This window comes from Brassica oleracea, chromosome C3, assembly GCF_000695525.1.
Source record: "Brassica oleracea var. oleracea cultivar TO1000 chromosome C3, BOL, whole genome shotgun sequence".
Lineage (NCBI taxonomy): Eukaryota > Viridiplantae > Streptophyta > Magnoliopsida > Brassicales > Brassicaceae > Brassica > Brassica oleracea.
In genome coordinates this window covers 51,666,567-51,679,074 of record NC_027750.1, presented here as the reverse complement: position 1 = coordinate 51,679,074, position 12,508 = coordinate 51,666,567, and the positions used below count along the sequence as shown (strand labels likewise).

Genomic DNA, 12,508 nt, shown 5'->3' with positions numbered 1-12,508 from the left:
CCCCCCCCCCCAATAATCATGCTCTAACTGTACCCGACTAATCTTTGGTCGGATATTTTTTAATAACTTATTGAGTTATTTCATATAAATATTAATACTTTTATCTAATTTAACTGTTTTATTAAAATTTAACATATAGAGAAAATTAAACCAAAATTTAACATACTTATGAGTTTCTAAAAAAATTAAAATGACTTATGAACTTGTTTTTAGTCATGGAGTTTTGTAATAATACCAAAGTGTACACCATTTTGAATAATCCAAAAAAATTTGATTTTGTAATAGTTAATTTATTAGCATATCGAAATGTCCCAAATACACATGTGCGTTAGGTTTTATATACATCCGATGATACATTTTTTATGAATTATATAGGGGATATCCTAGCCCCATGGAAGTGGTCCAGACTACTTACGTATTGTCACGTGTCGGTTTTTTGTCCCTTGCAATGTCGGAACGTTAATTTTTCAGTGGCCAAAACTCGAACCCTGATAACCGTATTAGGCTTTTTCCCTCAAGTTAATCACCACCAAACTACAAGTCCTGGTTAATGTTGTATTTTATAACATATCATTTTTACGAATTATATTTGTTAATATAATTTTTCATTGTAACTAAATATTTCTTGTTACCACAACATAGTTTTGTATTAATTAAAATATGTTTTTATAAAACAATACGATAGATTATATATATCTTTGTTGTTTTCATGAATAGAATAAAATATATATATATAACCCTTATAAAATAGTATATGGCTGTACAGTAAAAAAATAGCTATATAATCCTTTTAATAATTGGTTGAATTAATTGGTTAAATGATATATTCTTTTAAATAACAATTTTTTAAATATTCGTGCTTTTAATCAAAACTACTTACAATTAGAAACAGGCCGAGTATATGCACATTAAAAAAAAAAGCTTATTATTTTATTACTTTTCAATTTAACACGTGTCACTTATCGAGCTAGTAACATTCATCAAGCTTACTGTAAGCGTAGCTGCACTAGATCCCTCCCTTTCACAAAACCCTACGCTTAATCCCTAAACTCTCTCGAAGAAGGAAAAAAAAAAGAGAGAGCCGAATCGAAAGATCTCAAAAGTTCAATGTCAGCCGCCAGATCAGTCTTCCGCTCCGCCGCAAGCCGAGCATCCGCCGCCGCGTCAAGATTCTCCACCGGACCCAAGCCTATGCCGGCATCGGCGTCATCTCGGCCTGCGTTTCGGATGCCTAAACAGAGCCCTCTTTCAAACCGCATTTTCAGGTAATCCAGAGAACACTGAGTCTATCGATTTGATGCATTCTGATAGTATTTTTTTTTTCTTTGGAAATTGAAAGGTCTCCGGTGGAATTGAGCTGCTGCGTGGAGACGATGCTCCCTTACCACACGGCCACTGCTTCCGCTCTGCTCAATTCGATGCTCTCCGCTTCTCGCCGTGGTTGGATCGTCGAAGGTACCTCACGCTCTTCCTATCGATTGATTATAATAGTTTATATGCTTAGTTGACTGATAATTGAAAATGCACGAACTAAGCTTTGAACTTTCTTTTGCATAATTGAGTTAACATTAGGTTTGTGCCTTTGCGCCTTTAGAGTTATGTTTTAAATAGAACTATTTGTAGTGCCTCTTTATATGATCATGGATTCTGTTAATTCTCAGCTTCTCTGGAACATCTGACTTTTAAAGCCCTTTCTTTCTTCAACACATATTTGTTGAACCTTAGTTTCTGGTGCGATTATGTGTGTCTGGATTCGTTACAGTACTAATGTTCGTAGGTCTATTTCTTGGCACCTAATGTTTCTCTAGAATACTCCACTTTTGAAGTCGAGGATAACATAGTTCTATTTAACATATCGTTACCCAGTTATCTAACTTTTCTTGCATACAATGAGAACAAATCATTTTTTCTTTCCTTTGTAGGTCTAGACGAGACTAGATGAAGATCTTTCAACAAAAAATGATGTGAGTCTGTTTATTATCCTCTAGTCTTAGAGTTAGGTGTTTTTACTTGATTTGGCGTCGTAGTTATAGATAAATGGAACCTTATTAGGCTTCTTTTCCCTAGAAAATTGGTTGATTCTGTGTGTTTTGTTTGCATATGCTTGAAAACATTCGATATTTTTCTCTGAACCTCTCGAACTCGGAATCAGTGTAAGAATCACACTGATGCAATTGTATTCACTCAGATTGCAATGATGATGTATGATGAATTACTGAGGAGAGGTCAGCGATGCATGCAGTCTTAAGCCAAGGTGGTGCTGAAATGAAACTTTTATTTGTGACTTTCTTGAACATGATCTTAGGACAGTTTATAGAAAGAAAAACCTTGAGACTTTATAATAACCCGAGTCGCGTCTCTTAGGTCACAAGATTTATTACTCCTTTTGGTTTGCATGCTAATGGGGTTCATGTATCGTATGTTTATGTTGTGTTTGTAGATGGATGACTCTCCTTCTCACCATTGCAGTAAACAGGAAGATTTGTTTAAGAGTTTTAAAACCACTTGTGTTGATTCTTAAACCATAACAACAGATGTTTCTCCATGTTTTTTTTTTTTTTTGCTGTTACTTTATAAAAGATCCAGGTGAATTGTTGAATCAGTCTCCTTCATTCCATCGCCTTGTATTGTAGGTCGTTGTAGTTTGTTGGTATCTGAATTTATTTATCATTGATGAATAATTAATAGCTTCAATCGTAATAATTCATTTCCCAACAATTCTTCTATAACATCTTGCTAATTATTATTAGCATTTTCGTGAAAGCTCATAATGTTTTACGGGATGTGTTAATTTACTGTTTAGGCAAATCTTGTGACTCTTTAAAACTGAATAGTGAGATATAAGGTTTATAAAGTCGAATAAAACTAAACATTGCCGACCATTATGAGCCGGAAGTTGCAAAGCCGAAACATCACATGTGACGAGCGTAGAGTCTAGAAGGCCAATTAGATAGTAGTAACCGATCTATCTCATCCTTGATTTCAGTGAATGGACTTGGGAACGAATGAGAGACGTAAATTTGGGAATCATTATCTACGTAACGTACGTTACATGAGAGTTACCACAATCACCTTTTTGTTCCGAATACAAATCTTTCAACTCCCATCCCTCGTCATAATTGCCGTTTTGTCTCATTCCCTAGATTCTACAGTCTAGTCCAAGTACATTTTCTTGTAGGAGATAACTTCGATTATTGCACCGTACCATAAAATAACAAGGCTAAGTATTCCCGTGCTTTACATAACTGTACTGTATTTCCTAATTCTTAGCAGATAAAACTGAAATTAATTAAGTTAGTATCGAGTTTATTGCCATCAATTATCCACCAATATATCCGGCGTATATTCACACTATCATCATAATAGTGCATGCAGAATCTTTACTTCTAAAAGTGTATCATCATATCAATACACAAATAATTTGGTAAATCATGAAATTATGGAAATGATTACGCGCACTCTGCACAGATACACACACGTTAAATGCAATTAAAAAAATCAAAGTAATTGAGCAACTTTGAAATAAAGAGAGAAGAAAAAGGCAGTAAAAGAAAGTTGAAAAGAACACTTTTGATTGTTTTCACACTATCTTTCTCTTGCTTTCTTGCATCGAAGGCTATTCAACAGTGATCTCAACTCCCTCTTCTTCCTCTTCAAATCTCAGACATGCTCCTTTCTCACACCTCTCATTCTCTCTCTACCTCTCCTCATGGGATACCTCTATTGCAACGGTGAATCCGCAGTTTCCATCTGCGATCCATACAACTGTAATCCTCGCCGCTCAAAGAAACGCCCTCCATCAACGCTCCGTGTTTTCAAATACGACGAACTCGCCGCCGCTACAAATGGCTTCTCCGCCGGTAATTTCCTCGGGAAAGGCAGCCACGGGAGAGTTTACAAGGCGGTTCTCGACGGCGGGAAGCTTCTAGCCGCCGTTAAACGAACCACGATCGCTAGCGTGAGCCAGGTGGACAATGAGATCGAGATTCTGTCGCGTGTTCGTCACCGTTATATGGTCAACTTAATCGGTTACTGCGTTGACCAACGGAGGAAAACGAAGCTGCTGGTCGTTGAGTACATGCCTAACGGCACGCTTCATGATCACTTGCACTCGCGTAGCTCGTTGGCTCCACCTCTTAGTTGGAACCGGAGAATCAAACACGCGCTTCAGATCGCGACTGCCGTCCACGCTCTTCACTCCGCGGAGACTCCCGTTATCCACCGTGACATTAAATCGTCCAACATTCTAATCGACGGCGACGGAAACGCGAGACTAGCCGATTTCGGATTGGCGTTGATCGGAGACGTGGACGATGAGCGTCTGAAAGCCACGCCGCCGGCGGGAACGATGGGATATTTAGATCCGTCGTACTTGGGGCCGGCGGATCTAACGGCTAAGAGCGACGTGTTCAGCTTTGGGATACTGTTGTTTGAGATTGTTAGCGGTAGAGACGCCATTGATTTGAATTACAGTCCGCCGTGTGTCGTGGACTGGGCGGTGCCTCTCGTTAAACGCGGCGAGTACGGAGCGATTTGCGATTTGAAAATCAGGAACCGTCCGAGTTCCGCCGTGATCCGGAGATTGGTTGTTATGGCGGCGAGGTGCGTGCGATCGACGGCGGAGAAACGGCCAGATATGTCGGAGGTTGTGGAGTGTTTGATAACGGTGCGGAAGATGTCTCAGGAGTCTCCGGTTTGGAATCGGTTACGGCGGAGAAGCGGAGACAAATCGGAAAATGTTATGGTTAGTGAAGAAAAGGAAGAGATCAATGTGAGGATCGTGAGAGGCGGGAGCAAGAAGAAGATGAGCAAGGTATCCAGCGTGACGACTGAGGACGATACAGTCCCCGAGAAGGCGATTTCTCCGGCACAGTTTCGCCGTCGGAACCGTGTGCTGAGATCGAGATCAGTTGGTGCGATGGGTGGAGCGAGAGTTGGACCGGTTCCAAACGACGTCGTTGGGGATAATACGGTGGTTACAACGATCAGAGTTCTTGTGGAGAGGGAAAGCGCGGCGATGATGAAGCTGAGCAAGTCGAGGTCGGTGGGGATTGTACGTAGTCATAAAACGGTGTCGTTGAAGCTTTATTGATTGTTAACGAAAGTCAGCAATTTGCCAGGCAATCTGTTTGACTCTTGTCAGATTTGTTTTCCACATTTTCCTTCTACTATTTTTGTTTTTATTGTATTTGATTCTCAATAAAAAAAGCTATGTGCTTGCTTTGAATTTTCAAGAAATGACTGAACATAAAGTCAAAAGAGGATGGTATAGACTTGAACATTATAAAGTCGAACTGAAAAATAAGTTGAAATGTTTAATATTCACACTGGATGTATTCTTTTCTATAAAACTCAGTTACGTTAAGAACCTTGATATCGTTAATGAATCAAGGTTATTATACAAAGTTGGTATTATAAGTTGGTATTATTAACTTCATCACTGCATTTGACAAAGCAAAGTGAAAGAGAAGAAACGATATACCTCATGGTGCATAATTAGATCTACCCGGATGGGATGATACAATAGATGCCTTCAACCACTAGCAGGGAGCAATGCTATGCGAAACATTTGTAACGGGGTCTCAACATTTTTGAAAAAATTACATAGACATAAACCTCAAAAAAAAATTTTTAGACCCTTAAACTGGAAAAAAAAAAAATTTACATAAGACATTGTCACATGCCTCCAAAATTTCAGGGCCGGCTCTGACCACCAGACCAAGGCTCTTTTTTTTACCAAACCAAAGTAAACATAATTCCTTGCAAAGCCTTCGAATGTGACTTAATGAGACCTCAACAACATTGATGAGCTCGTACTCCACAAACGACAGATGGTTAGCATCATTTTGATCCCTTGAACATATCTACTTTGTAAAAAGAATAACTTTCCATAGATTAATTATTAGCTTGGACCAAGCTGGAACAAAATCCCCAATCTAAAGGGGGTGGGGGTAAGTTTACCAACAGATGACTTGTTCATGTGCAAAGGAGAGTAGTAGGTGTAGCTGAAGAGTAGTGGTGACTTGTTGATCATCTTACCTTGAACATATCTATCTTTTCATTCCGCATTACCTGGCTTCATCAGATCCACTGAACCACCAAAAAAATAAGCAGAAGACTTATTATTATCTAAATACAATTTTCATGTGTAAAATTAAAAAGATAGCCACCAGATTACGAATATGACAAGCAGGGCAAGGGATTTATTAGGCAAATAGATAGCGTAGACAGGAAGTAATCAAAGCTGTAACCTTATTAAGGTCAACCATTAAAAAAAAAAAGAGCTACAAACAACAACTAAACTTGACATAAGGCTGTAACAAATGATTTTGTATCCAAATGTAGCATCATAATCCCAAAACTTAAGAAATGTTACAACTTTGATTATATATCTTTTTAGTATAAGCTTCCAATTTCAGAGACAAAACTAGTTGCTTTTGCTAGTAACACCAAATCCATACGTTGTAGCCTACTTAAAACACACACAACACCTATTGAGGAGAACCACAAAACAAATAATATTCATGTAAAATAGTGAATTCAACAAATATACATAACAATGATATGCATTTACATCAACAGATTGAATAAATCTTTTCACAAACCCCAAACAACACCTGATGAGATAACCACAGAACCTAATCCACAAACTGAAAACCTCCAAAAATCCAACACGACGCACTAACTTGTGTTCCCCTGTCCTTAGACCAGCGAATCTTCAGACTTAACAGTGAGCAGTGAATACTTAGCTTTGATTGAGATCTTCCCTGCCTCAACACAAAGCTTAGCACCAGTCACAACCCAATACCCAGGTGGTACTTCCGGACCTCTCCCCACCTCCTTCATATCCACAAGACTCAGCAGCTTCGGTTTCACAGGAGGCGATGGCCCTTTAGGATAAACAGCCGAGTTTATATCGATCTTAGATACTGGCTTCGCCGTTGCCTGGTTTGGACCTAACCCCGCGCTTAGCCTCGTACTAATCATGGAGAAAACACCAGATTTCCTCGAGATTGATGAGAGATTATCCCATCCTGATCTACGTGTAACAGCTGAAGCAACTAGTGAGAAACCAAGCCTCAGGAACAGAACTTTCCTCATCCCTATTCCTTTGACTTCTAACCACGCTTTGGTTACAATAGAAGCAGCGTCATCAGACCGTGCTCCATTGTACTGAACCGGGAAGGTGCAAACGTGTGAGAAGATTCCCCATTTCACAGCTTCATAATAGCCTTTCTCTGATGGTTCATCGATGGGTTCGTAAGTGTCGTCGTGTGAGAGGTGGAGACTTGGAGGACACGTAGAGAGGTGTTGCAAGTGGATTGCTAGATGATCTCCTTTCTTCCCCTCAAGGAATAAACGTAGTCCTGTTACTGGTCTCTCACCTGAATCAACCTATAAAACATTTTTCTTGTGAGATTGAAAGTTTTTAAAAAATGAGTTACAAGTTTATTTATAATGTACCTTTGATGTGTTGACATATAGTTTTGGACCCATCAAAGAGAACTGAAGTGACGGAGAGCTTTGTTTTCTGCGGCGTAGTCCAAGAGCGAGGTCTCCGTACACCGGAGCCCATTGGCGTGGAAGTTGAAACTCAAGAAACTGTTGCAACTCTTCTATTGGTGGCTTATCTACAACGTTTTATACAAACTCGTTACACCTAAATGAACCGTGAAGTAACTAAGATGCACCAAAATGCTTACATCTAAGGTATAAGTTAACTGCATGACTAAGAAATCCTGTTCCTGGGAGACCACTCAAGAGTGAAGTTATGGGAACAAAGCACATGGATATAGCGTTGGGTGATTGTGATATCGTTGAGAGCCAACGATCATGACTTTGTCCCATATCAACACCTCCTCTTCTTATACAAATGCTCACCATATCCTGTAAGATGCAACAGTAGACGTCTTTATAAAACTTTCCATCTTTAAGCTGATAAAAGAACTAATGGTGAGAAGAAGCGTACCTCGTTCTTGGAGCGCATAATAACAGGACGACTAACCGAGGAACCAAACTGTCCAGGAAACCCCCACTGGTTAGGACGCTCCTCCTACAAAACCATTAAAACATTTTCTTTGCATGAATTTTTTTTTTTTTTCGGAGGTTTGGGACCTAATCCCATAATCTCTTAGACTCAAAACCACATAATATAATATTAGTTTCGCCCCAGCGGTCACTTAGGACTTCTGATACAAGGATCAGAGTCATTTCCAGTTGAGCTAACAACCTACAACTACCTTAGGGGTTCCGGAGTAAGCAACAGCAGGAGGGACACTTTCAATTGGATCTACTGCAAATCTCTTGTCACCCAACTGCTTCAACAGCTTCTGCACCTCACCAGGCTCATGATTCGAATTACGCAGCTGCTTCATATGAACAACATCTTTACCTCCCATAGTCACACCAACAACTATATGAGTACCATACTTCTCAATAAACCTGTTAAAACACCCAAAAAAAAAAAAAACAAATCATACTCCAAACTTGCTTCTCCCCTAAACCAACTCTTAAAGTAAAAAAAAACACATACCCAGCAAGTGCAACAGAGTCCCAAGAAGAAGGAACCTCACGCTTCACTTCATCACGCAGCGTCACCTGCGACCTAACGAGCTCTACACTGTACAAGCTAATAAACCAACCATCATAAGCAAGCGTCTTCACCGAGCTCGCATCTTTCTGCCAACCTTCTTTCAGTTCAAACATGGTATTGAACATCCCCGACGGGATCTTGCCCGAAAGAGACATGTCCTGATTGAACTTCTCCGACATCTACACAATAGGCAAAATCAAAATAAGATAGTTAGCTCAACTGAAAAGGTTCCTGGTCATTGTGTTAGAGGTCTCAAGTTCGACCAACCACTACAAGGAAAATAATATTATATTATGTGGTTTCGGGCATTACTTGCTTGAACCCCAAACATTATTAGAAATAATTTTAAAAAAACTTGTGAATGAAGAAAAAGAACCGAACCGAACCTGGTTAAAAGAGAGTATGTCGGAGCGGAAACGAGTGCGTTCGCCTTTATCACACTTAATCGAGCTCGAGACGTTACTGACGATGACCCCACCCGGGAAAACCAGGTCTTGGTTCCGGTTCGGGTCGATTTCGACGAGTCTTGACCCGTTGGATGTGGACTTACAAGCGGAGAGACGGACGTCAGAGGAGAGATCGTAGCCTAGTCCGATCACGGATACTGCTTTCTCGGCGGCGGATTGAGCGTCGAGACGTGAGATGTTGAACGCCATAGAGAAGAGAGAGAGAGGAGGAGGAGGAAGAAGCAAGAAAGTTCAAAAGATTGTGGCGAGTGGAGAAGAAGAAGAAGAGCCAAGGCATTGAAGTGGTCAACGGTTTTAAGCTTGTTTTGTAATATTTAGTCAACACGCCATTACTTTGACTTTGCGGCAATAGGTTTGAATCCTTCGTATCAAAAGTGTGAAAACGGAATAGTTTATTGTTTTGTTGAAAGGGAAATTATTTTGTTTTTTTTACTTTGATTTTTTGAGATTTTATTTTTGACCGTTGTTTAATAGCGAATTAGCAACTATGCTCATTTTTGCCCTTTTTTATAAGGTAGATGGTATTTGACTAGCTTTATATGATTTTTTTTTCTAACCCAACGAAATTGATGGTTGTTATCAGCATATGTCACTCATTAGTTAGTTTAACTGTGTAACTTAATGTGTTTACTTTTTTAACTTCATATTATTGTGTTAGTTGATTTGATTAATTATCAAAACTTCAATTCAGAAGTTTTGTGCCAAAATCTAGAACGATCGTTAGATACCATCTAGTTAGCAACTATGCTCATTTTTTATAAGGTAGATGGTATTTGACTAGCTTTATATGATTTTCTTTCTAACCCAACGAAATTGATCGTTGTTATCAGCATATGTCACTCATTAGAGCAGCCCCATTAGAAGTTTTAGACAGGTTCATGGGCTCAGTTTCATAGGACCAGACCATTGAAAACAAAGATTTAATGGGTCAATTTTCGCGACCCGCCCCTTACGAGTGACCCCGTCCGATACGGGTTCACACCACGTGTCGCCAAGTTATTGGAGACGCGGCGTCGACGTCACGCGGTGGAAAGGGGAGAGAGATTCATTTCTCTCATTTGTATCGAAAATTCTAGGGTTTCTTCCTCGCGGCGATTTCGCGTGCGACGACGATCTCTCTCCCTTTTTCTCGACTTTTCACCATCGATTCTACGAGTAATTGTCTCCTCGCTCCCGGGTCGTTTCTTCGCGAGCGACCTGGCTGTGTCGCTCCGAATACATCGCTCCCGAGTCGTCTCCTCGCGAGCGACCTGGCTGTGTTGCTCTGAAGACGTCGCTCCCGGCTTGCTCAGAAACCATAGACGCGAGCGACCTTAGGGTGTCTCTCTAGGAGGTCGCTCCCGGCTTGTTCGTCGCTCTCAAATCGACACAACCCGAGCGACCTATGGGTGTCGTTGTGGTGAGGTCGCTCTAGGAGCTGGAGCGACTTCGCCTTGTCGCTCTAGGAGGTCGCTCCGAAGCGTAAATGGCGAGCGAGTTCATGGCGTCGCTCCGGTAGGTCGCTCCCATGCATTGCTCGTCCAATGATCACCTTAATCACCTCTTTTGAGCTCCAAATGCACCCAAATGTCTCCAAGAACTCCATGTGGTACTCCAATACCTGATAAAGACTCATGTATACAAAATGCAACCTAAACATGGCTAAATCCTAGTCTATATGATAAAAATGCACATGAGTGAATGGATAAGACAATGGAAATATGCAAGATATCATAAGGCAGCAAAGAGATGCAGCAAAGAAAGGATGTCTAAGAAGATAGTGCTTGATGGGAATGACCTTTCTAATTTTCAGACAATGTGGGGCATCAAGAAGCAGGATTTAGACATGAAAAAAAGGCTGTCCAAGATGAAGTTATTGGACAGTCTCATTGCTAAACCCGAACCTCTTGCGGCTTATGAAGAAGGTTTGAAGAAGAAACTCATTGATGAGTTAATGTCTAATTAGTGTAAGTGGTTTCTATTGCATAAGTTATGTAGTTTATCTTGTTGCATAAGTTTCTGTTTAATATATATGTTTCTAATGTTCTGTATCTTCTTTTTGTTGTCAGGTGAATGAATGGAGCATTCTTCTGTCACGGGTTGTATTGTGCTTGTACTCTTGTCTCTTGTTTGTATGCTATAATGTTTGTGCTTCTCACGGGTTGTAATGTCACGGGTTGTACTTTTGTTTCTCTGCTATTGTACTTTTGTTATTTTCTATCACGGACCTAGAGTCTCGTTTGTATGCATGTGACTTGTATTATTATTTGGTTTCACGAGACTTGTATCATCAAACATTATAAAGTATTCATGCTTCTGTCTTTCCAGAGTACCAATTCATTTTCTCTCCTCATAGTTTCACCGAACCAAAGATCAAAGCAAGACATTCTCAAGTTCTCTCTTTAGTCTCAAGTTCTTTAAAAAATACTAAATCCTTTTTATAGACACCCAAACAAACTTCTGAAAACACAAAGCAAGTCTAAAACACCACCCTAATCTTCTTAAAACTTCAAACAAAAAACAAAACACAACCCCAAACCAAAATGGATACGTTTTCACTAAGTTCTCCCGGTTTTGTGAACCTATTATCTTCCCAGTCCAGTCAAACCGTAGAAGTAGGGTCGTCTGAGGTTCCTAAACCGGCTGCTGAAAGGAGAAAGTGGACGACTCAAGAAGACATTGTCCTCATCAGTGCCTGGTTAAACACAAGTAAAGATCCCATAGTTAGTAACCAGCAGAAACTGTTTTGGAGAAGAATAGAGGATTACTTTAATGCAAGCGCTCAGCTCGGTGGCTTTCCACCTAGAGAGTGGAGTCAGTGTAAGCAGAGGTGGGGAAGGTTAATGAACAAGTGTGTAAATTTGTGGGAAGCTATGAGGCAGCATTGAAGGAGCAATCTAGTGGGCAGAATGAGAACGATGTCATGAAGTCAGCTCATGACATCTTCTTTAACAACTACCAGGCGAAGTTTACACTTGAACACGCGTGGAGGGAGCTGAGGTATGATCAGAAGTGGAGATCGAACTCTATATCAAGAGATGGTGCAAAGGAGAAAATGAAGGAAGCTGCGGAGACGGTGCCTGACTCGGATGAGGCTAGGCCTCCTGGTGTTAAGGCTTGCAAAGCAGCCAAACGCAAGAAGCATGGCAATGAAGCTGCATTTGATCGCCTGGAGAGCATTCTAGAGAAGAAACAGAATCTTTCGAAACAGAAAATACTTGATCGTCTCCTCTCTAAGAACATAGCTAGTCTAAGTGAAGCTGGGGTCGCTTTGAAGGACAAACTTGTTTCTGGGATGCTTTAAGTTGTTTACTTGAAAATTTCTTGAATGCTTTAGCTGATTAACTGTTTGTTTGCTTCTTTACTTGCTTTGATAATTTTACAACTGCTTTTGTTGACTGGAAAGTTATATTCTTCTGTGTTATTTTGCAGGTGAAAGGATGTCCTGGCGTTGTCATGGGCGTATGGG

At 40.3% G+C, this 12,508-nt stretch overlaps 4 protein-coding genes across 7 annotated transcripts; 3 read left to right on the top strand and 1 right to left on the bottom strand.

The window, feature by feature from the left end:
• The first annotated feature begins 1,030 nt into the window (after positions 1-1,030).
• LOC106331930 (protein NUCLEAR FUSION DEFECTIVE 6, chloroplastic/mitochondrial) lies at positions 1,031-2,719 on the top strand. 4 transcript variants are annotated; one of them, XR_001267978.1, is made up of 5 exons: positions 1,031-1,265; positions 1,340-1,455; positions 1,923-1,964; positions 2,189-2,254; positions 2,441-2,715. XR_001267978.1 is itself a non-coding variant. In XM_013770367.1 (4 exons), exons 1-3 carry the CDS (start codon positions 1,108-1,110, stop codon positions 1,940-1,942), a joined length of 294 nt encoding a protein of 97 aa, XP_013625821.1. In that variant the 5' UTR covers positions 1,031-1,107; the 3' UTR covers positions 1,943-1,964; positions 2,441-2,719. The 4 variants fall into 4 exon arrangements, 3 of the variants coding, with proteins under 3 accessions (XP_013625821.1, XP_013625820.1, XP_013625822.1); XM_013770367.1 differs by lacking the exon at positions 2,189-2,254 and having other exon boundaries at positions 2,441-2,719; XM_013770366.1 differs by lacking the exon at positions 1,923-1,964 and having other exon boundaries at positions 2,441-2,573.
• A 753-nt stretch (positions 2,720-3,472) lies between these two features.
• Positions 3,473-5,229, top strand: LOC106329125 (serine/threonine-protein kinase-like protein At1g28390). The gene has a single exon (XM_013767716.1). It carries the CDS (start codon positions 3,710-3,712, stop codon positions 5,090-5,092), a length of 1,383 nt encoding a protein of 460 aa, XP_013623170.1. The 5' UTR covers positions 3,473-3,709; the 3' UTR covers positions 5,093-5,229.
• A 1,265-nt stretch (positions 5,230-6,494) lies between these two features.
• Positions 6,495-9,328, bottom strand: LOC106328720 (MACPF domain-containing protein NSL1-like). The gene is made up of 7 exons (XM_013767216.1): positions 8,980-9,328; positions 8,534-8,772; positions 8,241-8,442; positions 7,970-8,053; positions 7,704-7,887; positions 7,465-7,631; positions 6,495-7,395 (listed from the first exon to the last, which is right to left on the bottom strand). The coding sequence occupies exons 1-7, from the start codon at positions 9,247-9,249 to the stop codon at positions 6,703-6,705; spliced, it is 1,839 nt and encodes a 612-aa protein (XP_013622670.1). The 5' UTR covers positions 9,250-9,328; the 3' UTR covers positions 6,495-6,702.
• Positions 9,329-11,582: 2,254 nt separating this feature from the next.
• On the top strand, positions 11,583-12,343 carry LOC106330872 (glutathione S-transferase T3-like). The gene is made up of 2 exons (XM_013769274.1): positions 11,583-11,869; positions 11,911-12,343. Exons 1-2 carry the CDS (start codon positions 11,583-11,585, stop codon positions 12,341-12,343), a joined length of 720 nt encoding a protein of 239 aa, XP_013624728.1.
• Positions 12,344-12,508: the final 165 nt, after the last annotated feature.